Raw genomic sequence first — 15,632 nt, 5'->3', positions numbered from 1 at the left:
GAGACAGACAATTTATCTTCTCTGCTCTTACCTTTGACTATGCTTCAAACAAACAAGGTTGTTCCTTATTGCTTAAGAAACATGGACAAAAACTCATCTGATGCTCCATGTGAAACAACATCACACATGCTACTGGTGACTAGAGAGCTAAACTGCTCTTACAGAATTTCCCATTTAAGGAGCTTTGGGAAGCCAAGTTTTTGCCCTGTCTGCTGATTGCCCATTTCCTGAAGTGAATATTCAACTGGTATCGGGGTGCATATCGATTCATTACTGTATGGTTTTCTTTGTAGTATTTGAATTTCCATGACATCACTACAACAAACCCTATTTTACAGAAGGCAGAAACTGGTGTGTTTCCCCCCGCCCAAATGTCTCTCTCTCTCTCTCTCACACACACACACACACACACACACACACACACACACGTTTGTACACTGTAGGCCAAATCCAGCTGTTACCAATCAGCATAACTCCACTGAACTCAACAGTGTTACACTAGTCTACCCTAGCTGAATCTGTGTGTATATATTATACGCTATATATAAACAGAGCATATGTGTCGTGTGATACACAACTTTTAAATTTATATCCATGTCTTCTTCGATGTATTTATATATTTGTACAGTTTATCCGGCATTTAGCATAACTGGTGTGATCAAGTGCAGAGACACATGCAGTGTCAATGCTGGCAAAAAGGTGGATTTTCTATAGAAGGCAAATATATGCAGAGTTAACTAGGGTCACCCATTTCAACCCTCTGTTGCATGGCAGCCACCTCGTAGGCAATGGTTTGGCCAACTTGTGAGTGGCACATATAGGCATGAAATAGTGAGGCAAGAGCCTATGTACAGTATGTACGTGCACATAGGATGCCCTGCTCAGAACGGCAGATCAGCTCCATGCTTAGCTGATGATCTGTTAAATAAGGGAAGGTATCATGACTCATCTTGGTCTGAACTGTAGGAAATTTTGAGATTAATGATGAATATTTTCAAGGGCCAAATGGCTGGCCTAGTAGATACACACAGCTGTCCAAGTACAGGAGTGACCCAGAAACTAATTCCAAAGGAGTATCACAAGGGGTTAACTAGTGTAATTCTAAAACAGGTGACGATGAATGCGTGTGTACGTGATGTCACTGTAGCTATAAAATGAAACGTGATGGATTGAATGGGCAACAAACCCAGGAATGAATTTAAATTGGCTCAGTATGCTAAGCCATGACTGACTGACAGCAACAGCTCCTAGCTGGGGTGTCTTCTGGGAGGTGGGAGAACAGAAATCAGACACTTTTTCATCCTATCAAATTATAATAATTTTTGGAAACCAAGTACGTTAAATGATAGAAAGTCAGAGACGCAAATTATGAAGAGCTTTTGGGATCCTTTCTGGGAACGCCCCTGCACAGAATCTAAGGCCTGGTCTACACTGCCACGCTGGGTAGATGCGAGATACGCTAGTTACATAACATAACTAGCGCATCTCATGTTGACGTACTACGTCTATGCAGCAGCACGGTGTCTTCACGACGCTACGTTGACGGGAGAGCGTTTCCTGTTGACGCTGCCTTCCGCCTTTCAAAAAGGTGGACTAATTGAGTCGATGGGAGAGCGCTCTCCCATCAACTGAGCGGGTCTGCACAGACCTGCTCAATCAATGTCACGGCATCAATGCCTACTACCGCGGCAGTGTCGACATGCCCTCACATAGCCTCCATCACTATAGTCCTTGAGTAATTTACCCTCCTAACACTGTAGTAAGGTAGGGAAATATTATCATCCTCATTTGAGGGATGTTGGAATTGAGGCACAGAAAGATGGGAGTGACTTGCCCAAGACATCTGTGGCCGAGTCCTGAGTCTTAGCCCTATTATCTGTGGTTTCATCATGAAGGACAGATAAGCATGGCCTTGCTTCCACTGGAACAGGAGGTATATAATGGAAAACATTTATTTACCCCTTGTGAACTCCCATTAGCACTAACAGGAGCTGTGCATTCATACCACATTAGAACGCAATATACACAGTGTTCAATTTTTTTAACATGTTATTCATACCATTCTTTAAAAATAAAGCATAGTCCATGCTCTAATCTCAAGAGCACCATGCAAAGTTATGGAGCTTCATAAATGTTTATTAATAACTCACTCACTATCCATAGTGGTCACAGCAATGGAAACAATATAGCAAACTAACATAAAACTAAGTCGGCAGGATACACCAAACTGTAAGGACACCAAGAGGCTTATGCATGTCTGTAAGAAAAGTGGAGTATTTCCTTTTGAAAAGTGTCAGTTCCTACTCTCACCTTGATCCCTAACCCTTTGCATTCCATGCATCTCAGATTTTAAACTCCTTAGGCTTCCAAACTGAGTATCACGATGCCTTAACCTGGCGCGCTAAATAGGAAAAACATTTACATGTGGAATACCGGAGAAATAACCCAGATGTTGACTTAAGAGTCAAACGCCATTAGGTGCTACTGTAGTGAAATTATGACTGCTCATTAGTAAACTAAGTCTAGGATCATAATTAAAGGTGGTACTCTAAGGCAAATTCCCACTGATGGCAAACAGCATCATATGGGACTCCAGTGAAGAGCAATCAGACATCTTTGGGGAAGTAATCAGGCATCTGTGAAAGAGATCTCTGATGTCAAGAGCACCGCCCCATGGGATGTTATTTAAGTGTTGTGAAGCTTATAGAGCATGTAATGAGACTGAAAGGTGAAAGGCAAGGCTTTCAAAATAACACTATATATATGTACAAACAATTGTTTAAGAGTCCAAATCAGTAGCAGAAATACAGGCAAAGACTTTATTGCTAATCAGTTGTATTTTGAAACAAACTAAAGGAGAAGTTGCTGCCTGTGAATGTACATGCCAGGTCATGAATTAAGAGTGGTCTGTTTTATTTGCAACAGCTGCACAGCGCGTTAGCATATCTCATTTCAACGGGGCTACTTGTGATAGTAAGGGATTGTCACGGTTGGAGAATTAGGCCTGTTGACTGTAAACTCTTTAGTGAAAAGACCGGTTTATTATGAGTGCATGCTCATTTATTATGCTAATAATCATCACAAATCATCCTATCTCAGCTCCTTAAAACCGGCATGAGGAAGAGCCAGGAGGATAATGTGTGATGCTCTGAGACAAACACAGAAATCTGAACTGAGGTGGGCAAGTCAGAAAATAGAGAAACCAATTATTATGGGGAGGCTTTTTGTTTTCAAAGTGCAATTATGACTGTTAACGGAGATAGTCAAATGGTATTAATGTAATATTGCCATTAGCATTCTATTGCATGTTATTTGATAAATATTTTTATATTATTTGACAATCTTGATTCCTGGTTAAAGAATATCCATCAAATAATATACACAATAATCAATACACTACCCATTACATTTATTGTTTGGATTAAAAATTGTATCTAATATTTGACCAGCTCTCTTTTTTAAATCTATACTTGCAGTCCCCAATCCTGCAAACCCTTACACACATCCATAGCTCTAAGCAGGTGAGTCGCCTTATCACATTCAATGGGCTACATCACCTGAGAGTTTGCAGGATTAGAGCCATAATCCGTAACTAATCTGCGATCTCAAGATGTTATTTTACGTTTTATTTACTGGCTGATGACTCTTAATCAATACATCATGTTCCAGTTGAAGTTGTTCTGAATGTCATATTGTTCAGTGGCTAGATTGTTACAGAAGATTTGTATGTTTTCTTGCTCTAAGCAGGCTCAACTGATCACCGCTGGATCAATTTAAGTGTTATTCTCAGCTCCTACGTGCTGATTCAGCAAGGTACTTAAGCATGCGCCTAACTTTTAAAATAGAGCAGTCCCAAGAAAATTAAATTTCATTAGGTTCTGCCAGTGGAAGGAAGGAATCAAAGGAAATCCACTTGCTAAACACTACCAGTTGCTGCCCTATATGGGGAAACATATATTCAGGGGGACTGGATGATTAAACTGATTTTTCTGTTGTGTATCTTCAGAGTGTATTGGTCATACCAGCTGGTCACCATTGATCTAATTTGAGTTATCTTTGATATGTAAAGAACACGAGTCCCTATACTGCATATCCAGAGGAGTTCAGGAGAAGATTGTTTATCAATGGACAGACACATGGCACCGTTAAGTGGTGAGTCTCAAAATTATTCTGAACATCCTGTAAATTGTATTTCCATGCTCCTTTTCCTATAAAATAAAAATGGCTTATTAAATAAGTGCTATAAATTGTTTTCTAGATTTATAACCATCCACAGGGATTTCATGGAGTTTGACAGAAACAAGTTGAAGAGAGCTATTGCTAACCCTACAACATATTACAAATAAGTCATTAAAAAGGCAGTGTTTCCCCACCATTATCATACAGTTACCACAAATATCTCTTATTCTACATATAATGAGAAACTATGGTAATCTTGGATATTACAACATGTTAGCTGTTGACAAATGCTGGTATTTTAATGGAGCCACTGAATATAGAAGGGTGTTAATTATGCTAAGGTCTAATATATTATGTTAACCTTACAGTCTTATATTTGCATGCTAGAGAGTCTCTGGCTGTGAAATGTTCTGAGCTGCAGTACTTTTGCATGACTGACGCTATATAATGATGTATTGTATTTACTAGCTGAATAAACAATAGGTTTAGCTTTCACTCAAGTATTGTGACTTCATGTCATTTTATTTATATGTCAGAATGTGCAGTGGACCAGGCATTTCATTCCTCCATTCACCTTTGTCAAGGAAGGGGCCAGAAACATTTGCATTGTTGTATCTCTGGAGCAGATATAACTCAGCCCTGTAGCCTTTGGAGGGATATGTGCTAAATCCATTTTATGTTGGTAACACCAGAGCAACCTATTTACATTTAAGTTTATAAAAATGCACCAGCCGCCATTGTCCCCTGGTGCATGTGCAGCTGGAAAAGTTCTAACACGTTGACGGAGTCAGTACGAAGAGACTCGCACCAGCAGTCAGCCTCCAAAGGAAAAGGCCTGGAAAAAACAATCAATGAACGCTGAGGGGAAGTCCTAATTCAAGGGACAGGCTTACCTGTGCAAAAACAGGCGGGTCCTATATAAAGCCAGGTAGCTGGCTGCAGACAAGGGCTGCAGGGAAGTAGGCTGCAGTCACTCCCTGAGTGGAAGGAGTTGGTAGGCTGGCAAACCCAGAGAGGGGGAAGCCAGATAGGTAGAAGAAGTACAGCAAGGGGTAGGATGGTACAGAGACTGTGGCTGCTTGGTATAGGGTCCCCGGCCTGGAACTCACTGTAGAAGGCAGGCCTGGGTTCCCCCACCAACCACTGGGAAGTGGAAAGAGTGTTGGGGATGCCAGCTAGACAGCAGGTCTGGAAAGACTGAATTCTCTGGAAGGGGAGGACCTTGGTGACCTGGCCAGAGTGCCAGCCCACAAAGAGGAGACTGCAGTCCCCGGAATGAGAGGGGCTGCAGGGCAAGACAACACAGGAGAAGATACTACCAGAGGGGGAGTGAAAGTCGGGCAAAGCTAATTACCAGGACAGCCAGCAGGACGTGCCGCTAGCAGTGACTGGACCCCGGGACACTACCCCACATAAAGACCAGCAGAATGGGCTGTCAGACCGGCGAGGAGGAACGTAAGTTCCAAAGTCGAGGGCCCTTCACTGACAATGCCTTGCCCCCAAATGCCAAGGTGGTACATCTGTGGATGCTCAGCATGCCTGAGCTGATCTCAGCTGTTGCAAAAAGCACCATTGTTAGAGGATTCTCCAGAAACCAGGACTCAACTCCAATGTAGGCCCCCATTCAGCAAGGTACTTAAGCCTAACTTTTGAGCATGTGAGTAGTTCCATTTGGTTCACTGGGATTACTCGCATGCTTAAAGTTAGGCACATGCTTAATTAAATGCCTTGCTGAATCAGGGCCTTGGGGTTGGATTTAGCACAGTGAAGTCAATGGGCATCTTTCCATTGACTTTAATGGGCTTTGATCAAGTGACCTGACTTTGAATTTCAAGACTAATCCATTGCCCTGTACCTTAATATTTGTAACATGCAGCCATAATTGTGGGTCTCCGTTATTTACCGGGGGGAGTGGGGGGACAATAAACCATCCTTTATAATCTCTAAAACAGTCCACTGAAGCATTCAGCCAAAGCAGTAATACCTTCTGCAATATTATACCACATGGTGCAGAGGTACCAGAGCTGTACTCACAATACAAGCTAGTCCGTTTGGTCATTTTAACATAATGTGCACTATTAACTTTCATCGCTGCCATGGCGAAATACTCAGCCAGTATATATCAGAAGGAATAAATATAGGCATATGATGCCATTAAAACACTGCTTTAAACTTTCAGACCAGAGCACAGCTTGGATGATTCTGATGAACAATATCTTCTTCTGACTCCTGATATAAATTCCTTGTCCCGAAGCTGCCTTTTATGTACTTATATATATATATATGAACAAACACAGCCCCAGAATAATAAATCCCTGAGAGCCGCACGCTGTCCCAGTTCTCCGGGGAAGGCGAGGCAGCTGAGCTCCATGAGATATGCTGTCTGTGCCTGGCCAGGTGAAAGTGTCAATCCTGCAAGTGCATATTTGAATCCACTGATGTGGACACAGCGGTAAAATGAGCACAGACACATGGACGGATTTTAAGTGTCAGGCCGCAACTTTATTGAACTTGAACACAGGGGAGAAGCACTACTGGCCTATCAATCATACCCTCATGTAGGAGGCATTTAATTGGTTCCAGTGGGGGTGGGAGAGGTGTGGGGGGGTTTACAGGCTCCTTACAGTAGAACCCATGGGCTCTCTTCAGCCTGCCCCCCGAATCAGGTGAGTCTTTGCACCTTCCTCGTTGCAAGGGGGACAGAGGGCGCAGAAGAATGAAGGCCCCAAAGTCGGACCCTATCCCATGAGCCCAAGACCTATCACCATGAGCCCAGGTGGTTTTATCTCTAGGAACTATCCATGTTGTTCTCTTAACTGCACTGGAAGCTGGCTGCAAGTTGCAACCAATGAACAACTTCCCCCCAGTACCTCAGTTAGGTACTAAGTGCCTTCCTACTTAGCCCCTCTGTGGCTTGAAGGCGCTGTGAGGAAGGCACAAACTTCCCTGGTCTTCTGCCAATTAGCCCATGGGAGAAAATATCCTTCCTGACCCACAAATGGGAAATTGGCTAGACCCTGTCCAGCTGGGTTCCCATTCCTAGTTTGGGTGGGATGGAGCTAGTGGAGCAGAGCCAAAAGAGGTTCCATGTAATCCCTGCTCCAGGTTAAATCCTAGGGAACACTGACCAATCAGCACCTCTACCTCCCTAGCTGGCCAATGGGTGCCAGAGACTCCTAAGGGGAGGAGCTACCAACTGTCCCTTAGTGAGTGTCTGTCTCCCGCGCTGCTGGGGCAGTGCCCTTCCACCGCCCACCCCATCACGTTCCCCTACCAACGAGGCAGATGGGTTGCATTTGTCTCCTTCCGATAAACAGTGCCCTTGACATGGTTTGACTAGGATTATTCAAGCATTTCTACAGGGGAGAGACTGGCAAACACAGCTCATCCCTCCTGCAGCACCATCTAATAAAATCATCCCATAGAAAAAAGGGAAACAAAACATACTTCCAGATTCATTTCTTGTATTAGTTAGTTACACCCGCCCATCTGCTGATGTGCTCCCGAAGCGGTCTGACAGCTCGGAACAGTGACGTGGCTGTTTGTGCCTGCTAATGATCTTTTCCAAACCGAGGTCCCCCTATCTCCGATAGCAGCCAACACCAGCTGCTGCTCAGGAGAGTACAACAAACACTGAAGAAAGCAGTTACAGACTAACCTCTCCACAAGGAGAGTTTCTTCCCAACCGCCATTACCAAGAGATTGGTTTATGCCCTGACCCAACTGGTCTTTTAGTCCTTTTAAAACTCTTGGCTATTTTTTAAAATCCTTTCTCATATGTCCAGATTTATCACTATAAATGTCTAATCCTTCCTTGAATCCGGCTAAGCTCTTGGCCTCCTTGTGACAATGAATCACCCAGACAAATCACGTTTTGTGAAAAGACCCACAACTGTATTAAAACATAATCAAGTCTAACTCAGTGTATCACTAAGTCTTGCTACATTTCTTTGGTGAAGCTCCCACATTTCTAGTGACATTTAAATTGAAAGTCCTATGTAAAAAAAAGACAAATCTGGCATTCGGCAAATGCAGATAATCCCAGTGTACCTTTGGAAGCCTCTGTGCCAAGTGGATTTTCTAAGAGGTCCGTCATGTCTTGGCTCCAAGCATCTTTCACAGCAGACTTGGACACCACCCTGTCGTTCAGACTCTGCTGCTGTCGGAAGTTATTCCTCAGATACTCCACAGACTTGACGTGATCTTGCTGTTCTGTGGTAAATATGGAATAGAACGCCTCCAGCTGAACGTGGCCATCAGGGCAGGGAAGAAAAAAGAACATTAATTAGAAAAACAATGTGGTGAAATCTGGGTGGCTGATAAGAATGTAAAATGGCAGGAAGGGCTGATGCCAAGACTGATAAATCAAGCAGGAAACCAGTGTCTATCCTGCAAAGCATTAGAGAAAACACTGAAGAAACCATTATGAGTCTGAGATGGGCAAGAAAACCTTTGTTCTTAGACTCCCTCATCTTCAAGCGTTGAATATATGCACAGATACGCCCCGCCATCCCTACTTCTTTGCTTATATCATGTTGTTTCTTAATATTATACTGAGAAGAGTTGTATACTCATTCATTACATCACAAAATCATTCCTCTGTGTACAGTCCCTCTACCTACTTATCCAGTAGCTGTTAGGCAGCAGTTTTCATTGATAGATTTCAAAAGCATTTTACAAAGGAAGGTCAATATCATCATCCCAATTTTACAGAGGGGGAAACTGAGGCACAAAATGACTTGCCCAAGATCAAACAGCACATTAGCATGGGAGCCAGGACTACAACCGAGATCTGCTGGGCCACACTGACTATTCCCTTTCTCTCTCTGCTGCTTCACCACAAAGTGAGAAAGCCCTAACCATGCTTCTGGTATTTATTTTGTATGTCACATTATTAGGTACATTTAATTCTTTTGTATGCTGTCCAAGGGAATAGGCTGCTGTTTCCTATGCTGCATGCAGATCTGGGGTATTTTTAACTAGAACGTATAATTACTATGATATCACTATAGTTTAAAGTTGCATTCTGTTGAGAAGAAACATTTTCTAGAGAAAAGCTACTGGCTAAATTGAAAAGATTCAGTTAACTTGTTCGTTCAGTTGGTTGCTCAGGTCAGTATGGCATTTATTAAAAGCTTGTTATCTTTCAGATCAAGAATTAAAATTGATAAGAAAGACTGAGCAGTACAGAGTAGTACAAAGGATCAAATCCTGCGATCCTTGACGTCAATGCTACCAATTTCACTGGAAGCAAGATCTGGCCCAGAGACTTTAGAGAGGACTTGAGTTTTGCTTACAGCTTAATGACAGACCACAGTTTGAAAGCTATAGCTGCTTCCTTTTCATTAAGTGTATTTACGCTAAATGCTACAGAGAGGATGTGACAGTTCTGAGAAACAAACTAACGACCCGGGGAAAAAAACTATTATATTGTCAACCACATCATAGCCCCAGTTGATAGTGTCTGTCTCTAAAAAATCAAAGGAAAGCTCAACAGACCTGTCAAGGGTTCCCCTGGGAGTCTGGGCACCCACTAAAATCATTTAATTTCCCCACAGATCAGTAAAATTGGAGCACCCATTCCATGCTGCTGTCCAGGCTACCCATTCTGCTGTGCTCTGACATTTCAAGCCATTCAACTGAAACCTGTAAAACGTCTTCTGACCGTTAGGGCAGGACAGAGTTAACGGGGCCCATTTCATTTCAATCGGAAGTACTGCTGGAGCTTGGTGGTGAGTTGGGCCTGCTAATTCGAGACAAAATTTAGAATTCTAACACTGGGAGCATGCCAGAGAAAATCACAAGTGAGATTACGGAAGGGATTTGTCATACATCTCTAATCCTGAGTCTGGCACTTTTGGATTAAGGTAGGGAATTTTGAACCAAGTAACAAGAGAATTCATCTGCCCTCAAATTAATACATAGATGATAACTTACACCTGAGCAGCCTTTCATGTCAGAGGAGCTCAAATCACTTCGCAAACCTCGATCCTCATGACACCCCAAGAAAATATAGAAATATTAACCTCGTTACACAAATGGGGAAACTGAGGCAAAGAGAGGTTAAATGACTTGCCCAACGGCGATGTGTAACACACCCTGAACAGTTGGATACCGCAGCTCTGAGTGACCCTGTATTATTTACTTTGTGGGAAGGCGGAGAACTTCCCATTAGTCAACTGCACTGTTATTATAGTGATGTCATTTCAGCTCTTTTTTTGTGGGCACATCATTCTCCAGGCCATGCCCGTTAAAGAGCCTGATACAGTATTAACGATCAAGCAATGATGAAGATAAAGAAATAAAGAGTTCCCCCTTTGACACAGACAACAGAAAGAGGCCAGAATGAAATCTGGGGTGAGGGTGCTGAACAAGAACTACAATTAGCTATACTGCAGTAAGAAAGACTGAGCAATAGAGAGTAGTACAAAGGATCCAACCCTGCTCCCATACACTTTCAAACCAGCACTATGATCGACACACAGGTAGATAAAAGGGTAAAGAGACTATGACTCTGCAGTTTTCTTATGAAGAAGAAAAAAAGGGCGAGAGAACACCTAGTTCCTGCTAAACCAGAGGTTCTCAAACCTTTTTTGCTGGGACCTCCTCTGAAAACATTTCATGCTGTAATGACATAGCCCCCACACATGCTGATCAGAGTGACATGGCATGGGGGAGGGGGACAGCTCGTGACCCACCCCGCATAATAACCTCGCGACCCCCTGAAGAGTCATGACCCCCCGTTTGAGAACCCCTGTGCTAAACCCTCTTGGGCCCCGATTCTTCAAAGACTTATGCACCTGCTCAACTGTAAGCACTGGGAAGAGTCTCCCTGAAGTCTGTGGGACTAGTTGCAGAGTATACAATTAAGCTGTTGCATAAGATATATGCAGGACCAAGTTATCATCTACCAACTGCTCACCCCAAGTTTAATCTTTACATTTCTGCTTCCATGACATTAACCTGACTTTTAAAACCTTGAAAAAGAACTTTTAAACTATTTTCTTCTGCCAGGCTACTTTGGGGGGGAGGCACAATTGCTTTTGAACTGCTGCTGTTTCACATGTAGTTTTAACTTCCCTTCCTTTTCCATGCCGATGTATAAATCATTTCAACTTTGGTTTTATTACAAAAATATTATCTAATACAAATTATCTATTAATTGATCCATCACTGCTGGAAGAAGAGAAGTTAAATTTGTGCCCGTCATGGACAGCGAAAGCTCCAGTTCAAAAGAAATAAAAAAGCTTTTAAGGCACCAGGGTAGGTAAAGGGGAAATGATCTAAAACTCAAAGTCCTATAATTACAAACTATTAAAAACCTGATGTGCATGGTTTGCTAAGTGATGGATATATAAACGGCAATTAAAAATACTGAATCCATTACAATCACAAGAAGATACTTTGAGGTATGCATTATGAGAGATAATGTTATGCTTTGGGTCACTGCAGGCACTTAGCTTTACAATGCATTTGTGGGGTGAGACGTCTTGTCCTGTTTTGTCGTCTAATTGTAAGACGAGATGACAGTGATGAAGCATGAAGACTAAAAGAGAGAAACCTCCACAAACGGCCTATTTTCCAATAGTGTCAATTTTACAGCTAGATACTTTGGAAGGATTTTATTGGAACTTCAGCAGAGCTTAAATACTGTCACTTTTTCCCATGTGGGATTATCTGTTTCATATGGCTTGTGACAAAGTTAAACTAGGGAAATGGACCACACTATACTGCCTCTATGAAAGGAACAAATAATAATTCTAGTATTGGCCAGGTTGGAACCGCCATCTCTAAGCGTATATCCATCTCATGCTGCAGGGGGAAATAATACTATTGTTCCACATTTCCTGTTGAATCTGCATGGAGAAATTGTCTCCACACACACAAATTGTACCATTTTATCTATACCAGCATAGGTACAGCAGTGCACCCCCAACTGTGGACAAGGTATATAGGTATAAAAGTGTGTTATACTGGTATAGCCAATCTCGTATGGGAAGGGGAATAAACTATATCAATATAAGGCACCTTTCTACCAGTATAATTACATCCACCCTAGGGTTTGTACTGGAATAACCATTTTGGTTAAAAAAAAAAAGTCATACCCTTAACTGAAATAGTTACACCAGTACAAAACCGATGTGTGGGCTGGAACCTTATTGTTAGTGAGAGATGTTAAACGAGCTATTGCATCACTTTTCTCTCTAGAGGTGACTTAACCCAGGACTGAAGTTTACAGATTCATGTAGTTTGTGAAGCACTTTGAGATGGTTCATAATGAATGGCACTAAAGGAACGCGAGGCAGTTATTAGAGACATCCACTCATACTAGTGGTAAATCCCTAGGCTGGTGTACCGGCACCATGAAAATCAGCTGGCCTCCAATCCCCTTTGCAAACTCTTCATTGATGAGTGATGGAACTGACACATCGGAATCAGTCATCCTCCCTTCTTCACTCTTCCTTCTCCAGGAACGTTTCCCGATAGAGTCTGCTGAATTTAAACCTCAGGAGCTGCTTTAGTGTCATCTCTGTCAACAAACCTTTAGGGTTGAGTGTGCAAGCTCCACAAGAAGGCAACCTGGCAGAATTTACAGAGCTCTTGTAACATCAAGGACAAGTCCTGTCCCCTCTCTCCTGCTTCTTCCCTGCGCTCCTGAACACACCGACACAGTGGTCATAGTTACACAGCAGAGCACATACAGGAAGGTGGCCACAGGCCCTTCGTATCTGGAAGGGTTTGACGACAACTCACCAGACTTTAAGGCCAGAAGGGACAATCAGGGTCACCTGTCCTAGCCTAACCCACTGCATAACACAGGCCATAGAATTTCACCCAATGACTCCTGCATTGAGCTCAGGAACTTGGGACTGAGTCAGAGCATCTCTTTTTAGAAAGACATCCAACCTTCATCTAAAAGCTCCCCCGTGACAGAGCCCACCACACCGCATAGTAATCTGTTCTAATGGTTAGTTACCCTCCATGTTAAAAACGTGTGCTTTATTTCAAGCCTGAGTAATCTAACCTCAGCTCCGTACTGTTGGATCTCATTATGCCTGTCTGCTATGCTAAACAACCTGATAGATTCAGATATGTATCCACCACCTGCCCCCTATATGTTCTTCAAATATGTTACATTTTGAAAACTTTTTCTTTTGAAACCGTTTCATCCTATGAGTTAAAATCAAATGAATCAGCTGGAGTGTTTTCTGTCAGCCACGTACAGAGGAGAAGGGGTGGGAGGCGGCTCACAATTCGCTCTCGAGCAGCTGCCTTGGTACAGTGCTAGTCAAAACAGTCACCAGCCAAGGCAGGAAACACACCCACTCGCCGGCATCGTCACCCTTTGCATTTGGCAGGAAGGGAGCGTTTGGAAGGCAATGGCGGAAGGAGGCACAAAAGTCAAAGAAGGAAAGAACAAGCAAAGTTGCTGAATCTTTTTGGCTGCTGCAGCTGAGGAAGAGGAAATGGCAGTCCGCTTAGAACAGGGCTTACAGGCCAGGCCTACGCTTCCTGAACAAGCAGAGAGGCAGATACTCCAGGGACACAAACTGGGGACACAGATAATGCACTGCCTCTTCATCACCACTGTGTGCATGGCCCATTTCCTTGAAGCAAGCCTCTGGAGAACTAATTGCTATATTAGCTTCCCCAGGGAAAGACAGCACCAAATCGGAAAACATGCCGGAGATCAAGGACCTAACACAATTTCCAGCTGTCCCGGGTATCATGGACTGCACCCTTGCAACTCTCCGCTCCTTCAGGAAATCTGTCACTGAGCAGAAGGTCTAATTCCTCATCTCTAAAGCTCCACTTCCTCTGAGAACCTCACTTCCCCCTAGTCCCACTTCACGCAGCACAACAAAAAACAAGCAGAAGGGGAGCCCACCTTGACCCTCTAAGCAGAATACTCCAGCTTTGCCCACCCATACAGCTGAATATTCCTACGTGCACTCGTTAACGCATGATAATCAACTGTAAGCTTATCTTAACTGAACCAACAAGCGCTCAGGTTAGTTCCTGAATAACTTTTATTTCAACATCTGCTTGGCATATGCAAAACTTCAACGGTTTTGGAAAGTTCAGCGCACAACATAAGTCAATGGATAATCCATGTGTGCGTCTGCAAATGCATTCCAAGAGAACTGGGTGGCGTGTTGGGGTGGCACCCACCTCTCACGAGCGTCCCCTGGCCAGGTATGCGTGCCTGCACTCTCTTAGTCAGCGGTGACCTCTGCGGTGGTTTCTCAGGCCATTTTCAATGACTCAGCTCTCCAGCTGAGTCACACACACAGTCCGTATGTGGAACAAACCAGAGCCCTTCCAGGGTATACAGTCCAACAGGGTCCTATCTTAGTACCCCTCGGATGGGGTCTCTTTAACCCTCCCTGGGCTCAGTCTTTAGGGAGTTCCAGGCCTGGTATGGGGCTGTACCCCTGGGCTTCCTCCCTGGAGAGACCATCTTCTTGCAGCCCTGCCTCATATAGTCCCACAGCCCTTTCTGGGCTAGCCTTCAAATAATCCCTCAACCCTGGTATGGGGTCCCAGGGCTTCCACTCTTCAGCTTTTCTGGGTCTTCCTGGCCCCAGCTGGGCCACTAAATAGTATCCCAGCTCAATATTCAGGCCACTTCCCCAGTCACTAATGAGAGAGGGGACCCAGGCTCACCCACTACTCCAAGTCCCAGCACAACCTACGAATAGCAGCTGCCTGCTGCATCCCTTTAACTAAACTGCCTTTCTGTTCTCTGGGCCACTTCCTTGCAGCCCCAGCACCTTCCAAAATGCTTCACCCTTACCGTCTTGGCTGGCGGCTAGGACTGAATACAAGCACTCTCTCTTGCTCCACTGGTCCCTGCTAGCAGCTGATCTGTCAGTGCATGGTCCTGCCACCCAGGACTTCAGCCACCCAGGAATACAATCATCACTCCTCTAGCTCCAGGCATCAACTACCTGTCTCTACCTCTGCAGCTCCTTTTATATGGCCTTCCTGGGCCCTGATTGTCTGCTCCATGCAGCCTCTCTGATTGGCTGCTTGCCCCCCACAGCCACTCTAGGCAGCTTGGAGGACTTATCTTTAATGCATGTACAAAAGTATGTGCTTAAGTCTATGGATGCACATTTCAGTCCATCTCTGAAAATTTGGTCCATAAACTTTTATCAATTAATGTTGGGACAGATGCTGGGGGGCTGTGCTGGCAGCTTTCTCAGACTTTATACTGACCGATTGAGGATCTCAGAATTTAGCTCATTTTTAGTGTAGTTCAAAAATTACACACAACGTGCTTGTTTTGCTGTCTCCTCCTCAGCCCCCCATTCCTTGTTTGCCTATTTCATCCAACTGATGCATCTTGTCATAATCCTAAATCATGAGCTATTTGAAACAGCTTTTACTTGTGTGTACAACAATTAACACACTGCGGACCTGTTCCTTGATCAGCAGTCCTCAGACAT

General features: G+C 43.7%; 1 protein-coding gene across 3 annotated transcripts in view; it reads right to left on the bottom strand.

Moving 5' to 3' along the window:
- The window catches only part of PTPRG (protein tyrosine phosphatase receptor type G), a 532,225-nt gene that overhangs the window by 116,468 nt on the left and 400,125 nt on the right, over nt 1-15,632 (bottom strand). For all 3 annotated transcript variants that reach the window (XM_067541509.1, XM_067541517.1, XM_067541525.1), the window contains exon 8: nt 8,230-8,422. In XM_067541509.1, coding sequence (XP_067397610.1) covers nt 8,230-8,422 — 193 coding nt within the window. The remainder of the gene's footprint in view (nt 1-8,229; nt 8,423-15,632) is intronic.

Source organism: Emydura macquarii, unplaced genomic scaffold (genome assembly GCF_026122565.2).
Source record: "Emydura macquarii macquarii isolate MOO-44397 ecotype Brisbane River unplaced genomic scaffold, CSIRO-AGI_Emac_v2 contig_71, whole genome shotgun sequence".
Taxonomy (NCBI): domain Eukaryota; kingdom Metazoa; phylum Chordata; order Testudines; family Chelidae; genus Emydura; species Emydura macquarii.
The sequence above is the reverse complement of the archived record's forward strand: the minus strand, read 5'-3'. Positions and strand labels throughout refer to the sequence as shown.